We start from the raw sequence: 27,010 nt of genomic DNA on the forward strand, positions 1-27,010 counted from the left end.
TTTTAGAGATGCACGTTCCCAGGCCCTAAGAGACGCCCTCTTAGGGAGTCAGAGGGAGGAAGGAGAAGAGGGAGGGGCCGGCGCAGGGAGAAAGGCAGAGAGGGAGCAGGATACACCCTTCCTCATAAAGGGAGAGACAGGTAGCCGTCAAGGCAGAGAAATTAACATGGAGGCCTGACGATGCACAGGCAAATACAGACGGACACAGAAACTCAGAAGTTCAGAGACACAGACTGGCCAAGAGATGAACATCAACAGGGGAAAGATCGGCATGGGTCCGGCTCAGGTAAAGACCTGAAGAAATACTGGGGAGAAGAAACACCCAGGCAGGTGTGAGAGACCTAGCCGGGCCCAGGAGAGGCCCCGCGCTCCGCTCTCCTAGTCCCACGCCCTCGGGTGGCCCCCGCCGGCCGCTGTCCCGCCAGCCCCGGGCTCCCCTCCCGGCCCGGCCAGCACTTCCCAGCTCTGACGCGGGCGCTCCCTTCACACCAATGAGGCTGCGGCGCGGAGGGGCCCCGGCCCTCCTCCAGGAAGGTGTGTCCCTGGTTTCCTCACCTGAAACTTCCGAAGAGAACCAGATCCCTCCCTCCCGGCCGGGCGGGGCGGCTGGGCAGCCGGGGCCTGCGCTGGGGACTGCCGGCCGGCGCCAGGGACCCGAGGGGACTCTTGGGCCAGGACAGCATGTGACACTTCCCAGGTGGGTGCCCTCCTCCCCCGCAGCTCCCGTCTCCGGGCGGGCGGCTGTCGAGCCCCGGCGGAGGTCAGGGAGTGGCGGGAAGCGCCGGAATCTAGGCCTTCACCTTGGGGCCAGCCCCGGCTGGGTCCGGGGACGACGCAGGCTCCGGAAAGGGGGGGCTGGGCAGAGAGGCAGAGCTCGGGGTGTAGGACCGAGTACCTTGGTCTGGAAGAGGAGGGAAGCTGGACGAAAGGTTCTTGCCTGGAAAAATTTGCTTCCGGCCTGGTCTCCGCCTTGCAAACGGGCACCCTGCCCCTAGGTGTTCCGCGGGCCGGTAATGAGGGCTCGCTCTTCTAAGTCTAGGCCCTGGGGAAAGCTAACCCCTATAATAAGGAATGACTGAGATTCCCTTTGTGGACGTGCTCCCTGCCTGGAGATGTTTTGTTGCCTCCTGTTTTCTTAACCAGGCCTGGGCCTTCCTTCCCTTACTTTCCTATGAGTTCGCATACTGTGTATGTCTGAGTACATAGCTCTTCCCTGTTAGCCGAGGTGCTTTAACCTGTAAACAACCGCTCCTGCCCTGTCCTCCACCCGGTTTCCCCACATATGGGGAGTGCTTCCAAAGCTTCACGTTGATCACAACATTGCATTCAGAACTCGGGGAAGTGGGAAGAGAGCTATTCAGAGTTGGGGTGCTAGAACACCTTGCTGAGGTCTAGTATTGAGCATTATTCATAACCTCCCCCCAGCAAGACTGTCCTAGGAGAGCCCATCCCGGTGGGTGCCCCTGGATTCTCAGATCTCGGCCCCTCCTCTCCTTCCTGGATCTGGGATTCCCAAGACAGATTTGCCCTCCTGTCTCGCAAGGAGTGAGGAGTGAACTCTGGCTGGGACTCTTGACAGACAAGGGAGGGAGAGTGACTTTCTTTTGTAGCTTCTTCCCCCATTTGCTCCCGCACTGCAGTCCTGGGTCTTGCATCCTTGGCTACCCCAGAAATCTCAGCTCCTGGCTAAACAGCTCCTAATGTGGCCCTTTGTTCAGACTTCCTGGTTTATCTACACCTGGGCCCCGGCAAAATGGGGGTCATTCGTTAACCAATCTGTGGGCCTGAAACTGGAGCCATGTCCGTCGAGGGGATTCTTGGGGGGCTGGGGAGGGGAAAGGATGTGGGGTGTCAATTCTGAGTGAGACTGTCCAGCAGTAGGAAGGTCTGTCATTGTCTTGGTGGGAAAGAGAGAGAAGTCAGGAGGTGGGGGAAGGAATCCCTCTTATCAAAAGGATACAGTGGTTCTAAATATAGTCAAGAGTCTTTATAGATTAGGGGTCCCTAGAGCGTATGGCTGTCCACAACGTGGTCTCTCCGGGGTTGCCAGTCGCTGCATTAAGCGCGGTGTGTGTGGGATAGACAGGAACATGTCATTCATGGTGTCTGGTGTGGTCAGTCACTATGTGGTAGGACAAGAACAGGATCAGTGTTACTCAAGTGTCACTCAAGTGGTGTCAACCCAAACAGATGATTTACAGAATCTGGTGTAGACAGGGGTGAGTCACTCACCATGTCTGTGGAGTAAACAGGAGCTGGTCACGTGCAGTGTCTACAAGGTGGACCAGGACAAGGTGACCGTCAGGGCCTATGTTAAGGACACAAACCGGTCACTCACACTCACATCTGTGTGGGTGGCACCAGGGCCACAGGTGGGCTTGTGGGGTATATTTCAGCATTGCCACTAATGATGGTCTGTGTGAGCCCATCAGGGCTACAAGGCAGTGGATGATGTGATATTTTCAGACCTTAGGGGTAGATAGAGGTGCTTATTACAGTTTTCACTCGGATGATAGGGCTTTCCGGAAATGGGTAGAACACAGGTCTTAGCAGTTAGCGGTCCAGAAAGCTACTCTTATTTTGATGTCTTTGTAGCACTGAGGGCAATAATGTGAAACAGTGAATGGTGGCATCCATCTATGTGGTGATCTTATGTTTGAAATCAAAATGAGAACATTTCTTTTGATTTGGTGGGTATTTTCCTAAAATAGCATATAGGCGATACAGTGTAAATGCAGGAGTATTGTAACCTCAGGAGTATCTCAGTGACTTGTGGTGTAAGTGAGAATATTTGAAACTGACACTGCTAGACAATCCAGGAAGCATGGTCCTCAAATGTGGACCATGACACTTGACGCTGGATTGAAGAAGAAGCAGTGTAATGGGGGTGGGAGACAAGGAGGAGGGATATCTTGGAAATACAAACTGATGTCTGGTGACTGGAAATGGACAAGAGCTAAGGTACTGGGGGCTCTAAGGGGACTATTGAATTCTGTCACACGCTGTGTCAATGGGGTGACTTGGAGCTTTGCCTTGAAAGAAGTCGCATGTGAACAGGGGCAGCAGATGCAAAAACGGCCCTGGTCTGGAGGAAGGCCGGATCACCGTGGTACCACGCTCTGTCTTTGCCTGTGCTCAGGGAAAAATGATTATTCACCCCCCGTGCAGAAGGCGATGAGGAAGTGACTCTTACAAAGTGGGAAGTGCAGAAGAAATCTCTCTCCTGATGCCCTTACGTGAGCAAAACCATGTTTTCCAGATTTCCTTTAGCTTTGTCACGTTCTAGACTCATAATGCTTGACTGTCATAGGATTATAGGACAGGACCACGTGTAGGGACATGGGGGCCGAGCCGGTGACCACCAGTATTTCCAAAAGGGTAAAGGTAATGTTAGAAATAGTGTCAGTGGGGTTGCAGGAGACAGACACACATGGTGTCACTAGAGTGGAACTGAAGACGTTCGTGTAGCACGTGCTGTCTGTGGATGTAACCTGAATATAGCAGAAATACGCTGGTGTGTTTAGAGGCTGCTCGTTTTGAGGACATGAGAGCGTCTATGAGTACAGGGCCGGGACGGTACACGCGCCAGGGAGGGGAGGCTACGGGTTTAATCACAAGGTCTCCTTAGGCAGGTGGGAGCCAAGTTTCAGAAAGTGTTTACGGTGAGCAAGTATATTATTTAACACGTGGTTGGGAAAACAGGGTCACGTCACAGCAGTATCATCTGTAGTGATTATAGTGTTTTGTACTTAGGGCTGGATGTAGGGGCCACATCACACACTGTGTCAATTAACTGGAAAAGGACGCTTGTGTTAGACACGGCCCTTTACCCCATAGAGATGGGTATCTGTGTCTATGAGGTGACCAGGAGCTTGTCACGTACTACAGCTGCAGGGTGGCTAGGGAAGTACCCATGTGGTGATGTCATGCTCTCCTGCGTAGAACCTGCAAGAGTGGTTTATTTTTATTTTATTTATTTATTTTTATTGATTTTGGCTGCGTTGGGTCTTCGCTGCTGCGCACAGGCTTTCTCCAGTTGCGGTGAGCAGGGGCCACTCTTCGCTGCGGTGCACAGGCTTCTCATTGCAGGGGCTACTCTTGTTGTGGAGCACGGGCTCTAGGTGTGTAGGCTTCAGTAGTTGCGGCATGTGGGCTTCAGTAGTTGCGGCATGTGGGCTTCAGTAGTTGTGGCATGTGGGCTCAGTAGTTGTGGCTCCTGGGCTGTAGAGCCCAGGCTCAGCAGTTGCAGCACAGGGGCTTCGTTGCTCCGCAGCATGTGGGATCCTCCTGGACCAGGGCTCAAACCCATGTCCCCTGTACTGGCAGGTGGACTCCCAACTACTGCACCACCAGGGAAGTCCCTGCAAGGGTGGTTTAGTGTGCGTGTGTATGTATGTATGTTTATGCAAGTGTGTATGCACGTGCATTATCACAGGACAGCAGGCCTTTGGGGCAGTGGGTTTCCGCTTTACGCCTAGACCAGACAGGAAAGATGTGAGTCCAGGTGCAGCTGTGAGTTCTATAAGCCCCCAGGGTCTTCTCTGCACTAGTGACCGGCCAGCTTTCTAACAGCTGGACTTCTGGTTGCTTATGGTAGACTGAAGTGAGAAGGCCCTGGTTTGAGTTCACCTGTACATTTGCTTAGGAAACTTGAGCAAGTGTGTAGGTTATCTGAGTTCAGTTTCCTCATCTGTAAATTAGGCGAAGTTTTCTATGTGTCTCTAAAAGTCATTCCAGCTCAGAAATCCTGTATTTCTCTCCTACACGTTCTCTCTTTCTCTCTCTCCAACAATACTTACAATCCCTGACATTTCTATTACCATCAGTGTTATCAATGCACTTTTTAATTTTTTACGTTGTCGTGTTTAATCTTTATTAGAAGTCCTTGGAAAGTGAGTGCATTATCCCCTTTCTAAAGGTAAGAAAATGAATGTTCAAGTAAATTACATGATTTCTACAACTGTGTGAAAATTATCAGGATGCAAGAAAAAGTAGAACTAAAAGTTGGACAACACTCTTTTAACTCTGTGTTCTTCCTTTCTTCATTTATCCATGCAGTGAATCTTTGTTGAGGGACAGGTAAGCCCCAGGCAGAGGGGATTGAGCAGTTAAATATGGCAGTGTCTGTGTTCTCGTGAAGTTCATGGTTTAACCTAGAAAATAGACACTAAATTTGTAACTACAAGTGCAGTGAGTGTGAGAAGTAAAGGGTTCTCTGAGCAGGAGAGTAGGATTCCAAGTAGAGAAGCAGCACATGTGAAGGCCTACAGGTGAGAGAGGGAGGTGCGCCGAGGGGACTGAAAACCGACAGGTGTTGACAGGTGATGAGTCTGCCGGAGAGGAAGGCGGAAGCCAGGTTGTGGAGGGCATGTAACCCACAGTGGATATTTGGGTTTCATCCCAATGGCAGCAGGAAGCTACTGAAGAATTTAAACTAGAAGTGGGGCTTTTAAGGATCACTCAGGAGCTGGGGCGAGAATGCCTGGGAAATAGGGGAAGAGAAGCCGTGTGGAGGCCAGCGGCCAGCTGTGCCCCATGTGCAGTGGCCTGGGTACGAAAGGGCAGCAGGGTGGACCAGGCTGTCGCAGCGGAGATGGAGAGAAGTGGACAGACTCGAGGGATACTCAGGAGGCGGGGTCCATAGGACTTGGTGGCTGATTAGATATGGGGAATGCGGGCCAGGAGGGAAATAAGGATTTTATTCTGTGATGGAAAAATATTTATTGAGTGCTTAGTATGGGCCAGGTATTGTGTATTAGGTGTAGACAGTTGAGCAAGACAGACATTGTTCTTGATCTCGTGAAGCTTACCGCCTCTTGTCTGAGATAGATGGTAAATCAAAATACGCACGTAACTATATAATTATAATTGTATAAATGCTACAGAGGAGAAGTAAAGTGAACTCTGGTTGATACGTGCTACAAAGAGGAGCACAGTAACCCAGGTAGAGGATTGGGGAACACTTAAGGGGTTACATCAGGAAAACGTCTCACGAATAACAAGAAAGAGTACTTCTAATGTCAATTTTGTGTCCAATGTAGTGTCATGCTGGCAAGAACCACCAAAATAAGCATCCCTAGAGTCTTGTTTGGAGTTAACAAGTTAAGGTTGTAGGAGAGATGGGCAGAGTGGGGCTACTGAAGCCCAGCTAGAGGTAGGTGAGATGTGAGGATATGAAGACCGCAGATGTGAAGAATTCCACTTACACAGTGGAAAGACGAGAAAGACATGAACATGCTTAAATTCTGGTGGGATGCTTCCAACAAAGAAGGTGAAGGTATGAAAGAATGAGATAATCCATGGCATCAGGTCCTGAAAAGGCAGGCTAAAGAAGGTGGCACTTAGAGAGGAGGGATGCTCTTGCATTGTCAGAGGGGGAGGGTGGACACAGTGAAGTGTGGGTCTCTCTGAATTGCAAGAAACTGAAGCAGTTCCTCTCCGCTGGTTTGTAAATTCTTTGCAAGGTGAGAAAGAGAGGTGGAAGGTCAGTAACGTGGGCAGTAATGAGAAGAGTTCACACGGTTGGTGGAGAGAAGGGGAGAGTAAGATAGTGAGGGGTACACAGTTTGATGGCCCTCATTGAAGTGGGTACCCATTGTATCTGCTCTGGTTCTCATCTAGTAAGTCTAGTTATCGTTCCACTTTCCAACAGCTGCCTCTATAATTGGAAAATCAATTTTTTTGTTAATTAGTTACAGATTCTGCCAGACACTGTGGAAAATAAGATGAGTGAAATCCAGACCCTCTGTAAAGGAGATTACACGATGCCGTAGTACCTCAGATGCTGGCCGTAATGGCCAGACCTGTTTTAATCCCCTCTGCAGCTTAGGTGGAGGATACCCTCCAGACACTGCCTCTCTGGACTCTTAGATCTAGGGTGTGTCACTCACAGTGTCTGGGAGTTACATGGAACTGAGTCACTCTTGGTGCCCAGAGAGTAGACAGGGAGACACTACGACATAATACAATCTAGAGGGTAATGACCACTGGGAATGCTTGGTACCCTTTGACAACGGTCTTGTGCCCTAATGTAATTGTTTATCATCTGTCTCTCCCACAAGACTGCAGGCTCCATGAGGATACAGTCTTTGCCTTGTTCACTACTGAGAGGGTCACTTGGTAAATATTTATTAAAGGAATAAATCAGTGACAAGTTTTATAGAGGCTATTGCTTATTTTGTGAAGTACTTTTTGTCTCAAAGAATGACAGTAAATGGCACCAAAGAAATCATCACACACTTGTTCTCTATGGTCTGTCCCTCTGATAAATAAAAGCAGAAGAGGGGATAGAAAGTTTGTCTCTTATTCCTCTCTAGGATTCAGCCCTGATGGAAGCTGAGGGGCCCCAACACGGAGCGGCGACCCCCGTTCCTGCCAGAGTGGAGTTCAGTACTATCCTGGCAGCTCCCATGAGAAGCAGGCAGACCCCTGCCTTGGGGCCTGAAGCTGAAGAGGGCGCGGACCCACCCTATCAGTGGGCGGAGAGACACGGACTCTTGGAGACCCAGCAGAGACATGCAAGGGATGTGAATGACTGTGCGACTGAGAGCATGACCTCTTTTCCCGTCGAAGCCTCTGCAGATGTGGAGACCGACCAGGAAAGCCTGATGGCTGGGGCCTGTGACACCCCAGAGCATCAGGAGGCAGGGCCCCAGCGCCCAGCGGATAGACAGGCAAGGCCGCCAGCTCCCCTGGAGCTCTGGGCCTGCCCCAGCCAGGGTGAATATCTAGACACGGCCTCAATAGCCGGTGAACTGGGTAGCAGCATGGAGGTGGAATTTAAACCAGAGCTCACTTCTTTGATATTGGAAACCGGACAAGCCGAAGGAGAGGAGGGAACTTCCCCAGACACCTCTGCCCAGACCAGATGTGGGCCTTGCTGTGAAGAGCACCCTGCGGAGACCAACCAGCCGCAGGACTCGGAAAGTGGACCTACCAGGCGGGAAAGTCCAGAGAGAGAAGGGGCCATGTGTCTCCAGACGGCCGAGGAGCTGGAGGGATGGGGACTTCAGGGGGAGGGGACTCTGCGGGAGGATGTTTGCTCTGATGGGCTTTCGGGGGAGCTGATGGGAGAGCAGGTTAGCGGAACAGAGGAAGAACAGAGACAAAAACGGCAGCAGATTCAAGACGATGTGATGCTTGCAGAGCAAGGAGAAGGCAAGGGCCATAGTGGGGAACTGGGAGGTCTGAGTTCTGGTGGGCGGGACTGGAGGGCTCACGGCCACAGGAATCTAGAACAAGGGGAACAGGAGAGCGGGGAGTTGACGGGGCCAGAGGAGAGTAACGTGGATGCCCAGTATGAGGAGAATGAAAGCTTAGTGGGGAAATCAGTGAAAGTCGCTGGAAAGCAAGAAGATCAGGGTCTACAGGGGAAAGCGATGCCAGTAGAGGGGCAGGAGGAGAAGGCAGGGTCAAGCGAGGACGTAGGCAGTGGGCGTGGGGACGCCCTGGGGGCAGGGGGAGAAGAGAGGCCTACAGAGGAAGGAGGAGAGCGTGATGTTCCTGCCACACTGGCGCTGGTAGCCCCTGAGGTCTCTTCTCCCCATGACTTGTTTCCAGATGCCTGTTGTCCCACAGCCAGGATCTCCGGGACTCAGACAGAGCCTAGGGCTGAGGAACCGTCCCCTGCACCTCTGACTCCTACCCTGGAGCTAGTAGGACGGTCCCAGCAGCTCATTTCTTTACCTCATTCCTTTCCTGCCGCGGAGTCGCCTGACCAAGAAACAGCTCAGTGCAACCCGCGAGTGGGCTCTGAGCTGGGGGAGGGGACAGCATCCAGCCGGGGAGAGGAGGGGGTCTCTGTGACCCCTCCAAGGACAGCAGCGTCAGCCCCTCCCAGCCCTCCTGAAGTCTCCCCCGGCATGGCTGCCTCATCCTCTGCGGGCCCCCAAGTCGCCTTCCGCAGGAGGGAGCCCTGGGTTGCTGCATGTTCTCCAGAAACCTCCGGAGCCTCTCGACCCACCGACAGCCCATCTCCCTGTGGGGCTTCTGCGAGCCCTGCAGCTGCCCTCCACGGCCTCCCCTCAGCAGGCCAGGCCAGCCCTCAGGGTCCCCCAGGCAACCGCACCGGGGCGGCCCAGCACCGGAGGGGCCACTCCTACCCGGGCTCTCATGGGACAGAACCGACTCCGGACCTGGCGGGAGTATCACTCTCCTTCTCCCACTCAGAGTTGCCCCAGAGACCCCCCAAAGCTGCCATCTATGGCTCTGTGATCCCAAGAAGGGCCAGGAAAGGCGGAAGGGACTGTACCATCATTCCGGGATCCTCGAGTTCGCTACCCGCTCCAGGGCAGGACTCTCAAGGATTGACCTCAAACCCAGCAAGGCCTGGCAGCCCCCAAAGCAGCCAGCCGTGGGCCTCCACACACCCCTCGGCGTTTGCCCCAGGATCTCCTGCCCATGGCCCTTCCCCGCCCACTGTCTCCGTAGATGAGGGGACCCGTGAGCCTCCACCCCCTCCTGCCCCAGAGAAGAGGCGCGTCCGCTCTACGGTGGAGGGAGACGGCCCTCGCTCTGCCGTGGTCCCCACGCAGAGACGGTATAGCCATCCTCCGCTGGCCCTAGGTGTAGGGCTGCACGGCCACCCCAAAGGCCCACTGCCCCGAGTTCCTGACCCCCTTGTGGCAAGGCAGCACCGACCCCTGCCCTCTACCCCGGACACCCCCGACCATACTCAGACCTCTTTCTCTCCCAGGCAAAGATACAACAAGCCATTACCCCCAACTCCCGATTTGTCTCAGCCACACCCTGCTCCTGTTTCTTCTTTGAGGAGCTCCAGGATCTACAGGCCTCTCCCCCCTCTCCCCCCTCCTCTCCCTGTTGCGAACCCTCCTACTGAACCACCACCGTTACCCCCAAAGTCCAGGGAGAGGAACAGGCTCGCCCAGGGGGGACTCGGAGATTCAGGGGGTCAGGCCAGGACCAGGCCAGTTTGTCAAGAGCGGACCATCTCCACTCCCCATTCTGCGGGACGTGTCTCCTGGCCTCCGGCCACGGGCAGATCGACAGACTCTTCGTCTCCCGCCAGTAGGAGTAAGAGTGAAGTGACCCCTGGCATGGCTTTCAGTAACATGACAGCTCTTGTAAGTCCCCCTTTCCTGACCACCCCCTGGACTCTGGAGGTCCAGGGACCCACTTCGGAAGAGCCTGAGGTCCCTGCCAGAAGATCTTTCAGAAGGACCTTCCCCCAGGAAGGAGCCAATGGCCTGAGGAGGTCGGATCTAGGCCGAACAAGGCAGCCAGAGAAGCCCAGCCATCCCCATCTAGAGAAGGCGTCCAGCTGGCCTCACAGACGGGACTCGGGGAGACCAGCGGAGGGCAGCAGTGGACAGGTGGGGGTCCCTAGTGAGGGGTCGAGTAAGCACAAGGACTGGCACCGGCAGGGCCTGCGCAGACCCTCCATCCTACCCGAGGGCCCTAAAGGTGAGTGAGGGGCAAGGACCGCGGTGACATTCGTGTCAGGCCGAGCTCTCTCCAGCCCTTCCTTCCTCATCCGCCTCCTGTCCCCCAGCCTCCTGCTGGCTTCGCTCACCCACCTACACAGCCCCAATGCAGAGGAAAGTCCTGAGACCCTCTCTGAGCTCACGGTGCTGCCCTTTCTTCTCCTTCCCCTCTGTCTCCATCCATCACCCAACCATGGGGTGCTTTTATTGTGTATCTCTTTTCCCCAAGATTGTTCTGAACCTCCCCCCGCCCCACTCCGCCTCTACTTTCCAGTTACAAAGACCTGCTTGATGTCCTTCCAGTAGAAGAGAAGGCATCTTCTACTTGTCCAGTTCACGTTCTGACATGAGGGACGGGGACAGACCTGGTACTATTGTCCCCAAATGCTTTCGACTTCGGCACTGTCCTCTCTCACAGGTCCCCAGTTGAGCCCTTTTACCCACCTACCACCCCCCACGCCCCACACCGATGCCTGCATCTCCCACTCTAGATCTTATGTTCTTTGGCTCTCTCTGAATGCCCCTTCTGAAGTCCCAGTTACTTTACCCATTTCCATTTTCCGACACAGGAGGTCCAGCCGTGGAAAAATCCCCTAGCCTTTCAGATGCCATTGTTTTTCGGTGAGTCACCCTCTGTCCTAATGGATACAGTTTTACTCTTTTTTCTTAGGCTACTGAGATTTTCATTAGTTGACAATGGTTCTGGGACCCTGTCTTTTCCAGGGTTAAGGAGGGGAAGAGACAGACCCCAGGTTTCCAGGGTGTAGGGAGACTTTTTATCTATCTGCTTCCGTCAACTGATTCAAATCTCCCATCCCTCTATAGGCCACTTGGCCCCATGAACTGAACCCCACCCCCCTAAAAAAAGCTTGACATCCAAAGAAGCTTCAAACTACCCAGAAGTGGGTCAGGCTCCAACTTGCCTCTCCAGGGGGTTTGGCCCTGACGTTCAGTGGTTAGAGACTGTCTTATCTGTAGTCACCTGGGGCTTCTCCGTGTCTGAAGGCCAGCAAGCACCACGGAGCCCTTCTTGACTCCACAGGGAGAAGAAGCCAAAGGAGGTGATGGGGGGCTTTTCAAGACGTTGCTCCAAGCTCATCAATTCCTGTGAGTAATTGAAACAGAACTGCGGACCCACACGAGTGTTCTGCCCAAGACTGGAGAGGGGTTCCTGGCCATCAGCCGTGGGGCGGGGATATCTGTAGGGAGAGAGGGATGCCGGGAGAGCCAGAAGCAGCTCGGTGGCTTCTGTTCGTGCACCTCAACTCTGCAGCTCCCTAATTCTCTCCCTCTCCCCTGCTTCTTCACCCCTGTAGCTCAGCTGCTTTACCAGGAGTACAGCGATGTGTTTCTGAACAAGGAGATCCAGAGCCAGCAGCGGCTGGACAGCCTGACAGAGGCACCGGGGCCCGCCTCCCCCCGGCAGCCCCGAAAGGCCTTGGTGTCCTCGGAGTCCTACCTGAAACGCCTCTCCATGGCCTCCAGTGGCTCCCTCTGGCAGGAAATCCCCGTGGTGCGCAATAGCACGGTGCTGCTCTCCATGACCCACGAAGACCAAAAACTCCAGGAGGTACCTAGCAGGGCAAGGTGGGGCAGGGGAAGAGGCTACAGGAGGGAAGCAAAGTGCTCTCGTCCTTATCTCCTACTCCCCTCCGCCACCATGAGCGGGCTGTCCCTACCACATACTCACCACACACACGTATTCACCACACACACGTGCACCCCGTGACAGTGAGTCATCCCCATTGAATTGCTTTCTGAATGTCACCGCTCTCCCTCCTCTCTACCTCCTCATGCCATTGTTCATTAACTCCTCCCTGTTATTGGTTTGAGCTCGTACAAAGTGACCATGCCCCTGAATTTGTTGGGAGGAGTGTGGAGTTAATCTAGTTAATCTAGTTAGTCTAGCTTCAGGCTAGACTAAAATTTCCTTCTTCAACCAGGGTTTCAGTCTACACTAAAGTTTTCCTCTTCAACCAAGGAGCATGCAGGGGCTTTTTGTTGGGTCCCTTGAAGAGTGGCCCTTGCAGCTGTCCTGTGATTTTGGTCTTCTAGAGGCTTTTGAATGACCATCAGTCTCTGCTTGGTCCTTACTTCCAATAGCAAGACCATAGGAAAGGCTGTTGGTCTGATGTTAAGTTACTACCATTAATATGTTTTACGTGGAGAGCTTATCTTAATAATCAATCTAAAATATGGGTTAAAACCTTTCTTCCTGGGAAGATAGTATGGCACGATGGAAAGGCATTATGGAACAATGTTTAAGTATTTATTTTAGGTTCTGGCTTAAATAACCTGGATGTGAAGCCCACTTTAATATTTGCTAGCTATTTAACTTTGGCCAAATTACTTGATCTTTCTAAGTTTCTGTTTCCTCATTCGTAAAACTGGGTTGCAAAGAGCTACTGGGAGAATCAAAAAAAAGGTAAGTTCCTGTTCACAGCAGTACTATTTATAATAGCCAAGACATGGAAGCAACCTAACTGTCCATCAACAGATGAATGGCTAAAGAAGATGTGGTACATGTATACAAATAGACTCACCGACATAGAAAACAAATTTATGGTTACCTGGGGTGGGAGAGAGGATAAATTAGGAGCTCGTGATTAACAGATGCACACTACTATATATAAAATAGATAAACAACAAGGACCTACTGTATAGTACAGGGAACTATATTCAATATCTTGTAATAACCTATAATGGAAAAGAATCTGTAAAAGTATATATATATATATGTGTGTGTATGCGTATATATGTGTATATACCTGTATGTGCATGTATATATATATATGTACAACTGAATCACTGCTGTACACTTGAAATGCTGTAAATCAGCTACACTTCAATTAAAAAAATATTTTAAAAAAGGTAAGTTCCTAGTACATAGTAATCAATCCAAAAATGTCTACCACTTTATTTTTTTTTTTACTGAAGTATAGTTGATTTACAATATTATATTAGTTTCAGATGTGCAACATAGTGGTTCAATATTTTTAGATTTTTTATTTAAAGTTATTATAAAATAATGGCTATATTTCCTTGTACTGTACAGTATATCCTGGTTACTTATCTATTTTATACATAGTAGTTTGTACCTCTTAATCCCATACCCCTATCTTGCCCCTCCCCTCTTCTCTGTCCCCAGTGGTGACCCTAGTTTGTTCTTATCTCTGCGAGTCTGTTTCTGTTTTGTTATATACATTTGTTTGTTTTATTTTTAGATTCCACATACAAGTGATAACATAGAATATTTGTCTTTCTCTTTCTGACTTATTTCACTAAGCATAATACTCTCTAGGTCCATCCATGTTGTTGAAAATGGCATAATTTCATTATTTTTGTGGCCAAGTAGTATTCCAGTGTGTGTATATATATATACCACATCTTCTTTATCCACTCCTCTGTTGATGGACGCTTAGGTTGCTTCAATATCTTGGCTCTTGTAAATAATGCTTCAATATCTTGGTTCTCGTAAATAATGCTGGTATGAACGTTGGGGTGCATGAGTCTTTTTGAATTAGTGTTTTCATTTTCTTTGATATATACCCAGGGGTGGAATTCCTGAATCATATGGTAGTTCTATTTTTATTTTTTTGAGGAACTGCCATACTGTTTTCCATGGTGGCTACACTAATTTATAATCCCACCAATGGTGTACTAGGGTTCCCTTTTCTTTCTCCACATCCTTGCCAGTATTTGTTATTTGTAGACCTTTGATGATAGCCATTTTGCCAGGTGTGAGGTTATATCTTATTATAGTTTTGATTTCCATATCTCTGATGATTAGCAATGTTGAGCATTTTTTCATGTGCCTGTTTGCTATCTGTATATCTTCTTTGGAAAAATGTCTATTCAGTTCTTCTGTCCATTTTTTAATCAGGTTGTTTGCTTTTTTGATATTGAGTTTTATGAGCTGTTTATATACGTTAGGTATTAAACCGTTATCAGTCATATCATTTGCAATAGGTTGTCTTTTTGTCAGTGGTTTCTTTTGCTATGCAAAAGCTTTTAAGTTTAATTAAGTCCCATTTTTAAAAGTTTTGCCTTTATTTATTTTGCCTTAGGAGACAGATCAAAAAAAATACTGCTACAATTTATGTCAAAGAGTGTTCTGCCTATGTTTTCTAGGAGTTTTATGGTTTCTGGTCTTACATTTATGCCTTTAAGTCATTTTGAGTTGATATTTAATGCAATTCCTATCAGAATACCCATTATATTTTTCATAGAACTAGAACAAATAACCCTAACATTTATACAGAACCACAAAAGACCCCAAATTGCAAAGGAATCTTGAGGAAAAAAAACAAAGCTGGAGGTATCATGCTCCCTGATTTCAGACTATACTACAAAGTTACACTAATCAAAATGGTATGGTATTGGCACAAAAACAGACACATAGATCAATGCAACAGAGTAGAGAGCCCAGAAATAAATGCACAAACTTATGGTCCATTAATCTATGACACAGGAGGAAAGCATATACAATGGAGAAAAGATAGTCTCTTCATAAGTGTGGGAAAACTGGACAGCTACTTGTAAAATAATGAGATTAGAACATTTCCTAACACTGTATACAAAACATTTGCTACTTTAATTTCAAATCAGGCTGACCTGGGTTTAAATCCTGGATCACCATTTACTAGCTGTGTAACATTAAGCAAGGTATATAACTTCACTAAATCTCAGTTTACTCATCTAAAAATCAAGGATAATAATGACTACTTTTCAGGGTTGCTGTGTGGTTTAAATGAAACAACACCTATTTAGCTTTTAGCATGGTATCTGGTATATAGTTTGATACACACATTAGTGCCATATCCTCCCTCTTTCAGAAGTGGGAAGGAGTAAAATTTTGGCCGTAAGGACTTATGGATAAACAGTGCTTTTACCAAGCCAAACAGATATACATTTTTAGGTTTTTTGAAGCTCACACTTGGGGGCCTTGTGCTGACCTCAACGTTTAAAGCATATGGAAGATATTTAGAAAATCACTGGTCTGCCCATATTTATGGACCAAACAGTGGGCAGATGATTTGAACCCTAGCTCTCTTTCACCAACTCCAGAATTCAAGGAAGTCCACCAGGGCTCCTAGGCCAGCCCTGGTCTCACATTTCTGAGAAGAAAAGCCTCTATACTTATACACATATGTGCCTTTCCTGAATGAGCACTTCTGGGAAAAAGTGCTTTCACTGACTCCATTTCTTTTGACTGTCACAACATCTTTGTGAGGAGAGGGTCACTATATCTATACAGATAAGAAAACTGAGGTTCAGAGAGGGTACCTGAGCCACCCAAAGTGATATACTCAGCGAATGTCAGAGCCAGGACGCAAATGAACCTTCAGTGTCCTGATTCAGTGTTGTCGTGTGTGAGCGACCTCCAGCCATGTCATTAGTTATCCAAGTCACCACCACGGTGTGTGTGTGTGTGTTCTTTCTCTTTCCTGTCCATGCATCTGTCTTGAAGCTGCATACTTGAATGAAGAATAGAGAATAGGGCTGTGAGTCATTGTGTCTCCTGCTGGAACTTCCCAATAACTGGGCTGTTTCCATTAAACCACAGTTGCGCCATCTCCTTCTCAAACATCCTGCTTCCTTCCATTGCTCCTCAAACCTCAGATTACCTTCATCCCCTAAATCTGTTCCTCTTCCAGAGTTCTCTAGTTCAGTAAGGAACTCTGTCATTCACCCAGTTAAACTCAAAAACTGAGGCATTAGCTTTGACTCTTCCTGTTCTTTCAGCCCCTGTTTCTAGCAAATAAACAAGCCCTTCCAAATCTCTCTCCTATATAATTATGAAATTGGCTTACCTCTCCCCATCCCCATGGCTATTTAGACTTTCATCTCTCCTCTGGAATTACTATGACGTTTCCCTAACGTGGCTCTCTTGCCCCCCTCTAATCTTTTCTTCATACTGTGCTCAGAAATATCTTTATACAATAGGAAACAAATTAGATCAAGTTAGTCCCATACATAAAGCCTCTTTTCATTACCCCACTGTCTTAAGTCTAAACTATTTTACCTTCTTTACATAATCCTCCAGACCTCCTCTCTGCCTCTCCAGCTTCATCTCCGGCCACTGCTTTGGTAGCCTTGGTTCCAAGGATACTCGGTTTATTTGAGTTTCTTGAAAGCATCTTTTTCTCTTCCACCTTTGAGGGTTTGCACATGTTTTTCCCTCAGCTTCAAAGGTTCTTTCTCTCTCCTCCCTGATATCAGGTTGGACTCTGGTGTTGACTGTGAGCTCTAAAAGGATCTGTCTTGTTAACCGCTCTACCCCTGAAATACTACACAGTGGCTAACATACGCCAGGGATTCAATGTTTTTAATTAGTCTTCCTCCTCCCTAACCTCCTAGGCCAAATTTGAGCTGATTGTGTCAGAGGCGTCCTACCTGCGCAGTCTACATATAGCCGTGGATCATTTCCAACATTCAGAGCAGCTCCGGGCCACCCTTTCCAACCAGTATCATCAATGGCTCTTCTCTCGTTTACAGGATGTGCGTGACGTCAGCACCATGTGAGCTTCCCCTTCTCCCCAATACCACTCACTCAGCCTCACTCTCTTTAGTCTGTAAACCTCTCATTGGCTTTTCCTTTTTCAGAACCCTCTCATTGCTCCCTCCATGATTCCCAGCGGCTACAGGGATAGAGAGAGCAAAGAGAGGAGACTGTGAGTGGGTGGTTGGAAACAGTAATGGGTAAACGAATGAGAAATGCTTCCTGGGTTGAGGTTTTGCATGTGCTGTGGGCATGCAGAGCATTGGAGATGACGTGGGAAACATCTGAAGATCAGAAAACCAGAACAGGATGAAAAGAAGAACAAGAAATGGGATATTAGGACCAGAGAGTTAGATCAGGGGCAAATGAGCGGCAGCCTTGGAGAGAACTCTAGTGCATGGCAAGCAACGCAGAGCTAAGGACAGTCAATAGAAGTTATTGGCTAATGGAGGGAAGAAGTAACAAGCTCAAGCTATAGCAGCGGTCAGCCGACTCCTCACTTGAGACCCACAAGTCTGATGAGACTTGTTTTAATCCTGTACAGGTTCCTTTCAGACCTGGAAGAGAACTTTGAGGGCAACATCTTCACCTTCCAAGTGTGTGATGTGGTTCTGAGCCATGCCCCCAACTTCCGCCGGGTCTACCTGCCTTATGTCACCAACCAGACCTACCAGGAACGCACCTTCCAAAGCCTGCTGTGAGACCTGATCCCCATCCCGTCCCCACATGGGCCCTGCAGTGACCTTGCACCAGACCCCCAATACCCAGCCCAGAGGGCTACCCCGAGAGCACACGTTCTTGTGCCTGCTCTGTGATCTCAAGCCCACCCCGCTTCCAGATCAGACGCCCTCAGCCATCACATCTGGGGCTCCTGTACATTGGACCCCACCATTCTTTCCCAACCTACAGGCGTTCCACCGAGCCCCCACTCCCCACGCCTTCACTGTGTCCCCCAATACTCGCCAACCCCTCCTCACCCAAGGCTCCCTGCCCACACAGGAGTAGCAACAGCAGTTTCCGAGAGGTCCTGGAGAAGCTGGAGAGTGACCCCATCTGCCAACGCCTTTCCCTCAAGTCCTTTCTCATTCTGCCCTTCCAGCGCATCACCCGTCTCAAGCTACTGCTCCAGGTAGAGCAGATCCCACCTCAGCCCACCCTTAATCCAAAGGACTATCCTTTCTCCTGCCACTCACCCACCCGCTGTGGACAGTGTGAGCGGTCTCCCGTATCACCACCCCCACTCTCCTTTCTCAGAAATATTTGCTGCTAAACTTTTGTTCCTGAACTTCTCCATTCACCCACCCTCAATCGCCTCTTCCTGTTTGCCCATCCCTTCTTTCCATCTGGCTCCCGCCTACGGTTTGTTCTGTAGAACATTCTGAAGAGAACACAGCCTGGCTCCTCGGAGGAAGCAGAGGCCACGAAGGCACACCACGCCCTGGAGGAGGTAGGCAGCTACCAACCCCTACTCGGACCCCGGGATTGTCCTTCACAGAGAACTCTTCCCCTGCCCCGGCCCATGACTCCAGAAAGTACAGGCCCCTCAGCTACCTCACCGCACCCGCCAAACCTCCAAGCATTCACACCCCACAGCCTCAAGGACACTCCATGCCAAGGGACTATGCTCTCCTGCCACGATCCCCAGATTAAATCTTACTTTCACGCGGCCCAGGAATGTCCTGTCAGGTCTCTACAAAGTATACCGTAGTCCTAGAGCTTCAGCGTCTGCTTTATTGGCTCCCTTCCAGGCTGGTGCAAAGACTAAAGCTAATCGCAGCCAGTTTCCAGATTTCTTGCAGGGGACACAAAACCAAAGCCTCTAACAGGGATCTCTTCCTCTCTCTTCACCCTGCTGAACACGCAGCTGATCCGAGACTGCAATAATAACGTCCAGCGGATGCGACGGACGGAGGAGCTGATCTACCTGAGCCAGAAGATCGAGTTTGAGTGCAGAGTAAGTTAGTCCCTTGGGTCCCCACCCTGCCGGGAAGCAGATCCCACAGGTCACCTTCTATCACAGAACCATCTTGCTCACGGCATCCCAGCCTCTAACCTGATCTCTGCACACCTTCTGTTCTGCCCTGTTTCTGGGATGCCCAAATGCCTACTTCAGTCTCCACGATATATTGTTAAGTGCGAAAGGGGAGATGCAGCCCTAAGTGTGTTATATAGTATCTTGCCTTTGGTGAAGAAGTAGGGTAGAAATCTGAATGTGCCTTTGCTTGTGTATACGGAAAGAAACCCTGGAAAGGTGCCTAAGAAATAAAGGACAGTGGTTACCTGGGGGGGAGAGGGTGCCTTTGGGAACTGGGCAGATGAGAGAGAACTTATCAATGTAAGCCTTTATAAAGATACATTTTTGGTACTTGAATTATTCAATATTTTATTACGTCTCCGTCTAGTCTAAGCAAAGCAGTATAAAATTGAATCCAAATATAGAGCCGAAATCTCTCATCCAAATACAAATTTAAAATAGACATTCCACATTCAAATTTCAACTCAGAACAGATACCATCCTTACCTCCCAAGAAGAGAGGGAAAATCCCTTAACTACATATTAATTATTGTTCAATACCCTTATCACTACCCAAACTCCAGCTCTAGGCAGACCCCACCGGTTCTCTTTATTCTCATCCCCACGTCTGATTCTGACTGCTTCTCTCCTGTCTCTGGTTATCATCGTAGAAAGAACGGATGTCAGAACCACCCTCAACTTTTAACGTCGAAGAGACATATCATACTGTTCTCTGCTTTGTTTGTTCACATGCCCCAGTCGGGTTCTCCCATCTCTTCTTCAGTTCCAGCTTCCAGGGCTGAGCTTTCTCGTGTAGTCACTCTCCTGGGATGGACCATAGGCACCTTCCGTTTGCCTGAGCTGGGGACGTGGGAGCCACGCCGCAGTAGACAGTGGTAGTTAGACGGTTCCGAGAGAAACAGAGTTTAAGTGGATGGGTCATGAGCAAGGAGGAAGATGTGAAAGAGACGATTGTCAGGGGCGGGACTTATGAGGAAGAGGCATGGTGAGGGGGGCAGGCCCGGGAGAAAGCCTCGTGCTTGTCCCGTCTGTGACACCGTCTTCTTTCTCTTCCCTGCTCTGTAGATATTCCCGCTCATTTCACAGTCACGCTGGCTGGTGAAGAGCGGGGAGCTGACGGCCCTGGAGTTCAGCGTCTCCCCAGGGCTGCGGAGGAAGCTGAGCGCACGCCCAGTCCACCTGCACCTCTTCAATGACTGTCTGCTGCTGTCTCGGCCCCGAGAGTCAGTGACTGGAATGGGAGGCCAGAGTACAAGGGGGAAATGGGAGGAGGCGGGAGGGAAGCACTAAAGGGACAGGGAAGGGTCATGTGCCTATAGAGGAACGCTTCTCAGTGTCATCCCGTGGAGGCCAGGTCATGACCCAGAGAGGAGGAAAATGGTCCAGAGCAAAAAAGGGGATCCCACCGAATTATATCCCGAGATCGCCTGGCAGGACCTGGACCATGTTATAGACACAGAGCAAAAGGCAGCAAATTAGCTTATCCCATTTTCAGATCAGTCCGTTTGTGCTTTCTTTGGGCTGGGCTCAGCCTACTAGCCTAGCATCGATACTTAGCCACTTCTCTTGTCCTGAGGGGCTTAGAAACTTTATATTGGCTCTGTTTCTTCATCTCTTTGAAGCGGTAAAGCATCCATTGCACTGGATATGTGCTTTGCCAAGCCATTGACGAATCTCTTCTGGGAGCAAGTTGACACCATCTTACGGTTTTTATGAGAATTTGCAGGCTGCAGATGCTAAGGCCAGGGATTTTGAATTGGCAAAAGATATGAGGGTGGAGGAAGCATGATAACCCTAGAGTCGGGCTGAAAAGCGTTGTACTTTGCAGGGGTAGCCGTTTCCTGGTATTTGACCACGCTCCCTTCTCCTCCGTCCGAGGGGAAAAGTGTGAAATGAAGCTGCATGGACCTCACAAAAACCTCTTCCGACTCTTCCTGCGGGACAACGCACAGGGCTCCCAGGCTGAGTTCCTCTTCCGCACCGAGACTCAGTGAGATGGGGCTGGGCAGGGGAGCCGGGGGGAAGGGAGGGAGGACAGCCTGGCAAGGAAGTGGGACCAAGGCAGAAAATGTGTCCAGAAAACAGCCACAGTACCGCTTAGTCCATTCTGGACTGGGGAGCATCTATAGAGCGTCCTGAACCCAAACTTCTAGAGCTAATAAATGACTTATAGGAGACTGGGTGGGAGAGGGTGTAAAGTCGCTGTCACTACCAAGGCTTAGCGTCTATTATGCTAAGAAGGGCAAAGTCTGTGTAATTGGATTACTGACGTCCACAATTGAATGTGTATAAGCCAGACATTCCTCAGTGCCCAAGGCTGGTGGGGCATAGATGTGAATAAGACATGAAAAAGGTAAGCACTGGGCGGCCTTCCGCTTTCTTTGCTCCCACCTTCCAACCCAGTCCTCTGCTGAGCAGAAATCCATAGCGTTGAGAATTTTGATTTGCTCATCTTTTTAATATTAATAATAATAAAATACATTCACACATATAAACACTGTGAAGAGTATTAAAAATAATACCTATAAAATCTGGTACACAGTATCTAACTTAATGAACAATTGTAGCTATTATTGCTGTTATAAAAGATATAAGAAATCTCTTCTTTAAAAAGTTTGACAAGATACTTAGTGGTCTGAACATCCTTATGTTGTAGACACTTTGCATTTTTGTCCCTTAGAAGACACGTCAGGGTAGGATCAATAATACCTGCCCTCGGGCTTCCCTGGTGGCGCAGTGGTTGAGAGTCCGCCTGCCGATGCAGGGGACGCGGGTTTGTGCCCTGGTCTGGGAAGATCCCACATGCCGCGGGGCGGCTGGGCCCGTGAGCCATGGCCGCTGAGCCTGCGCGTCCGGAGCCTGTGCTCTGCAACGGGAGAGGCCACAGCAGTGAGAGGCCCGCATACCACACGCACAAAAAATAAAAAACTAAAAAAACACCTGCCCTCACTTATGGAACAGAGGGGCTGGTACAGGTGCAAAACATCACCTAAGTCAAGTCATCAGATACAGACTCGTGTTCTTTGTGTAGCACTTTGGGCAGCATCTTCCTGGAACGGTAATAGTGTCAGCTCTCAATTACTCCAGGATGTTTGGAAGCAGAGGTGAAGGTAATACAAAAACCTTCAGATAATTACAAAATTAGGCTTGGATTATATTACATGACCAAAACAATAGTAGATATATCTCCCTGATCTAATCATGATTACAGAATAATTTTCATCTCTGAGATATTTGATTGAAGGAAGGTAGGCAGAAGAGTGTCAAAAAGTATGCAAAGTGATAGCGGGAATCTCAACTGAGATGAACATTTTGCTTAGTACACTTCCCAAAATGGAAAATCGACATGTGCATAATTGACAGTTGACTTTATGCCCCTACTTGAAAGATACGAGATGCCATTAAGAAGATAAGCTTGGAAAGAGAGGGGGAAAGATAAAGGATGATAAGACACATGAACATATAGTTCATGATCCTGTCAAATTTCCATCCAAGGGGAGTCCCATTGACTTTTGTCCTGGATATCACTGAACTAGACAACTTTTTGAACTAGACAAGTCTTTCCCACGGAACCTTCCCTTCCCTATCATTGGCCCCTGTCCTATACCCGCACCCCCCCCCCCCCCCCACCAGAGCTGCAGTTGAAGCAATGACCCTGCTTTGTTTTCTAGAAGTGAAAAACTTCGCTGGATCTCAGCCTTGGCCATGCCAAGAGAGGAGTTGGACCTTCTGGAGTGTTATGGTGAGTGAAGGTCTAAGAGGGAAAGAAAAATGGTGGGGTCAGAAGTCTCCTTTAGATGCAGGAGTTTAGGACGCTGGGTAGTAACTCAGGGAGGCTTCTGTTTATTACTTTTGTCCAGAATTTCAGAGTGGAGGGCTGGTCACTGGAACTTAAACACCTGGGATGCATCTGCTTAAAGTTCTCATCACCATGGCAGTGCCTCCTCCCCAGCACCATACATTCCTTGCCTTGGGCAATAGTTTGCTCTTTTAAAATATCTGTAGATTAGATAGATATTTAGATTTTACTGACTTGAAGTTCTTGGGGAAATAGGGGGAGAGAGTCCATCTGGAGTAGGGGTTGGGGAGGATAGCAACACAGTAGATTTGTCCTGACCACAACTCCTCCTGTACAGGATGACCTGAGACACTGCCCTCACCCCAGGCTTTCAGGTACTCATGGGCAACCACAGGCACACACATTAGGAAGTGTCTGCATTCATGCTAAGAATGGACTTCTCGGTCTCATGTAAGCCCCACAGTTGTCGTCCAGCAAGGATTCTCTAATTCATATCCAAGAGGAACTGAATTCAAAGGAACACTGAGCCTTTAGTGACTCAAAAGAACAAACAAATACAAGGAACTTTGTAAAAGGAAATAGGAGAACCAGGCTGTAAACGGAGTTCTGCTCAGTGTTCAATCCGTCTGCTGGGCTTCAGTTCCCCAGTAGGTAAGGAAGGCAAGATAATTCTTCCTCCTTTACTGTGATCTTGTGAATGGTATATATGGATAAGCTTTGGAAATACAAGTACAGATAACAGTGCAGTGTTCTGTTTATTTTCTAAGAGAGCCAGCGCAGTGTGGTAGAGCAGAAAGCCATAAACCCATGTACGATAGACGGCTGTGGGTCAGGCGTACTCTGGGGCATCTTATTTGGAGCTTCAAAACTGTGGAAATTTCTCCTCACTCACGAAGATATAGACATACAAAAAACCCAGAATTTCCTTGATCAACTCAGTCATTTATAGATGAGGAAGGGTGTTCAGTGCCTTGCTTAGATCATACCTCGAACCCCACTGGATAAGTCTCTTCTAGTCCCACATCTTGTACCATGAAGAGAATGAAGAATGAGTCACAGACTCAGAATTTGCAAATTAGGTGGAGAGGCAGAACACAAACATGAAACAATTAGGTGAAAGATAAATGGATTGCCATAGACAGTCAGTTTTTTTTTGGTTTTTGTTTTTGTTTTTGCGGTATGCGGGCCTCTCACCGCTGTGGCCTCTCCCGTTGAGGAGCACAGGCTCCGGACGCGCAGGCTCAGCGGCCATGGCTCACGGGCCCAGCCGCTCCACGGCATGTGGGATCTTCCCAGACCGGGGCATGAACCCATGTCCCCTGTGTCGGCAGGCGGATTCTCAACCACTGCGCCACCAGGGAAGCTCGACAGTCAGTTTTAAAGGAGTTTAGAATCCATTGAGGACAATCAGGGAAGGTTTCAGTGGGAAGATGGGTCTTTAGCAGAATATCAGTTATTTGTAATAATGAGTCACTAAAAGGTGGTCACAACCTATTTCTCCATCTTTGCTGGAGAAATAGAATTTTTGATTCATTTCAAGTCCGGCATTTCTATTTCCTTATCAACCATTTTGTTCCCTGGTAGAAGATGAAGACTTTTCCAATTGTCTTTCTTGTGTGTAACTTTCAACAGCCCAAACTTTCTCTCTCCCAAGTCCTCCCAAGCTCCCCCTGCAAGTCCTTTCTCATGTTCTAGTTGCCTACCTTTCCTAACCTCTGTCACACTCTTCTCTTCCAAAGAGTCCCCACAAGTACAGTGCCTTCGAGCCTACAAACCCCGAGAGAATGATGAGTTGGCACTAGAGAAGGCAGACGTGGTGATGGTGACTCAGCAAAGCAGTGATGGTAAGAGGGAGAATCCATGAGGAGCAGGCTGGGCATTGAAGGTGGGACACTATGGGTGGATGTCTTCATTTCCTAAGGCTGCTCTAACAAAATAGTACAAGTTGGGTGGCTTAAAACAATGGAAATGTATTCTCTCATAGTTCTGGAGACTAGACGTCCAAAATCAAAGTGTTGGCAGGGCCATGCTCCCTCTGAAGACCCTAGGGGAAGGTCCTTCCTTGCTTCTTCCAGCTTCTGGTGGCCCCAGCTTCCCTGGCTTGTGGCAGCATCACTCCGAGCTCTCTCTCTTCCTTCTGTGTGTGTGTGTGTATGTGTCCAAATTTCCTTCTTTTCATAAAGATACCAATTATATTGGATTAATGGCACACTTTACTCAAGTATGACCTCATCTTAACTTTACCAGTTACATCTGCAACAACCTTATTTCCAAATAAGACCACATTCTGAGTTACTTGGGCTTAGAACTTCAGCATGTATTTGGGGAGAATACAATGCAACGGGTAAGAGTGGAGAAGGCTCAGGAACAGGCAGCTGTGGACTGTGCCAGACCTACAGCAGCCAGGGTGAGTGCACGGGGCGGCTGGATTTCCCAGGCTGCGGCCTCTCCAGTCCTATCAGCCTTACAGTTCAGAAGAATTTCTGGGAAGGAGGTCTGGGGGAAATTACTGTGGGTCTTTTCCAGGTAATTCTTCTTCCCACCCACCCTGTGCCCATAGGCTGGCTGGAGGGCGTGAGACTCTCCGATGGGGAGCAAGGCTGGTTCCCTGTACAGCAAGTGGAGTTCATTTCCAACCCAGAGGTCCGTGCACGGAACCTGAAGGAAGCCCACCGAGTCAAGACTGCCAAACTACAGCTGGTGGAACAGCAGACCTAGCTGTTTTCTGGGAGGAATCCCCTGAGCTTAAGGACAAGATGTTCCTGCACAGGGCTGGCCCCAGAATCTGGCCACAGAGGCCTTCTGTGCACCAGGAACTAGACCTTCTGAAACCCAAGGATGACACCGAGCTGCCAGTCGCTAGTCCCAGGCCTCCATTTTTTGTGCTTTGTGCTTGGTGGGGGGATTTTCAGGGACTTTGCACTGGACTCTGGGAACCTTTTCTCATAGGAAAAGGGACCAATGGGGCCTAAGCCAAGGAACTTTACTTCTACTACCCTGCAGTCCTTAAACGTTCTCTGCTTCCAGAGTACCAATTCCAGTGACCAGAGTTTCCATCACGGCCGTGTGTTAAAGAGAATCTGACCTCAGCCCACTGGAGGGAGCTGTTTAAGGGGGATGAACACATCAGTTGGGAGGGTTAACCTGGTGACCTTTTAAGATATCTTCCAACCCTAGAGACATCCCATAATTGTCAGGGCGAGGTCAGTGCCTGCGTCTCTGGGATCCATTGGTGGCTGTGTGAGGGCGATCCTCTCTCACTCTAATAAACTTGGCACTTCTCCGAGTGTTTTCTCCCCAGACCCTGGAACAAGGTTCAGAACGTGGAATCCTATGAGGATTCCAGGCTATTTGATTTAGGTGTCATGAAGGACCACGGTGGTACCTGGGTTATGGTAGTAGTCGACTCTCTTTGACTCCTCAGAGTTTGGGCACTTTTTCTGCTTGTTATGGCCTCAGAGGTTGTATAAGGAATTAAAATGAGTTGATGGGTGATGAATACCCCATTCAAACCTTCTTTTTTACTGAACCCACAAGTTAAGGTCTAAGCTAGTTTAGGTGGATTTGGAAATCCTACTCTGACCATTCATGAGTTTATATTTTGACTTGAGTTATTGTGAAGGTATCATTACCTCTGTTTCATCCTCTTTGTGAGAAGCAGCATGGAGTAGAATCCTAGAATCCTAGATTCTAGGAAGGAGTCTGAGAATCCAAGTCACGAGACCTAAACTCCAGTCACCGCCCGGCCACGAGGCAGCTTGTCCACGTCTCAGTTTCCTTCAATGTAAAATTCAAGATCGAACCCATTAGCCTCCAGACTCCCATCCAACTCTATGACGTATGATTCTGTGTCTCCCCTCAGGTTGCCTTTCTCAGTTGAAGAACATCACCCTTTACCTTTTTTTCTCATATTGAGCCCTCATACAGCAGTGGTAGCATCATCTTTTAAGTGGGCTCACTGTGGTTCTTCCCTGGACATTCCACGACTCTGGTTTATCTTTAGGGGGCCTTGAAAGTAGCATGGCATTGCAGCTTTGTACAAAGGTAAGAATCATATGGTAAACTTTGTCCTGTACCCAATTAATGATGATATGACACAGTAGTACCACTTCTGATAAGACATTTTGTTTTTAATCCATCCTCAAATGTAAGTTAGCTTGCTTAATCCTTAGAAAAGTTATCACTATAGTAATTGAGTTTGGGTTAATATTAATTTATCCTAAACAGGCTGA

At 49.0% G+C, this 27,010-nt stretch overlaps 1 protein-coding gene across 1 annotated transcript; it reads left to right on the forward strand.

The window, feature by feature from the left end:
* Nucleotides 1-605: 605 nt before the first annotated feature.
* Nucleotides 606-26,267, forward strand: ARHGEF5 (Rho guanine nucleotide exchange factor 5). The gene is made up of 15 exons (XM_060020040.1): nucleotides 606-697; nucleotides 7,317-10,422; nucleotides 11,012-11,063; nucleotides 11,485-11,549; nucleotides 11,759-12,012; nucleotides 16,803-16,963; nucleotides 17,489-17,641; nucleotides 17,944-18,073; nucleotides 18,317-18,391; nucleotides 18,809-18,898; nucleotides 20,045-20,202; nucleotides 20,808-20,969; nucleotides 22,651-22,721; nucleotides 24,518-24,622; nucleotides 25,339-26,267. The coding sequence occupies exons 2-15, from the start codon at nucleotides 7,329-7,331 to the stop codon at nucleotides 25,494-25,496; spliced, it is 4,728 nt and encodes a 1,575-aa protein (XP_059876023.1). The 5' UTR covers nucleotides 606-697; nucleotides 7,317-7,328; the 3' UTR covers nucleotides 25,497-26,267.
* Nucleotides 26,268-27,010: the final 743 nt, after the last annotated feature.

Source organism: Delphinus delphis, chromosome 9, assembly GCF_949987515.2.
Source record: "Delphinus delphis chromosome 9, mDelDel1.2, whole genome shotgun sequence".
Classification (NCBI taxonomy): Eukaryota; Metazoa; Chordata; class Mammalia; order Artiodactyla; family Delphinidae; genus Delphinus; species Delphinus delphis.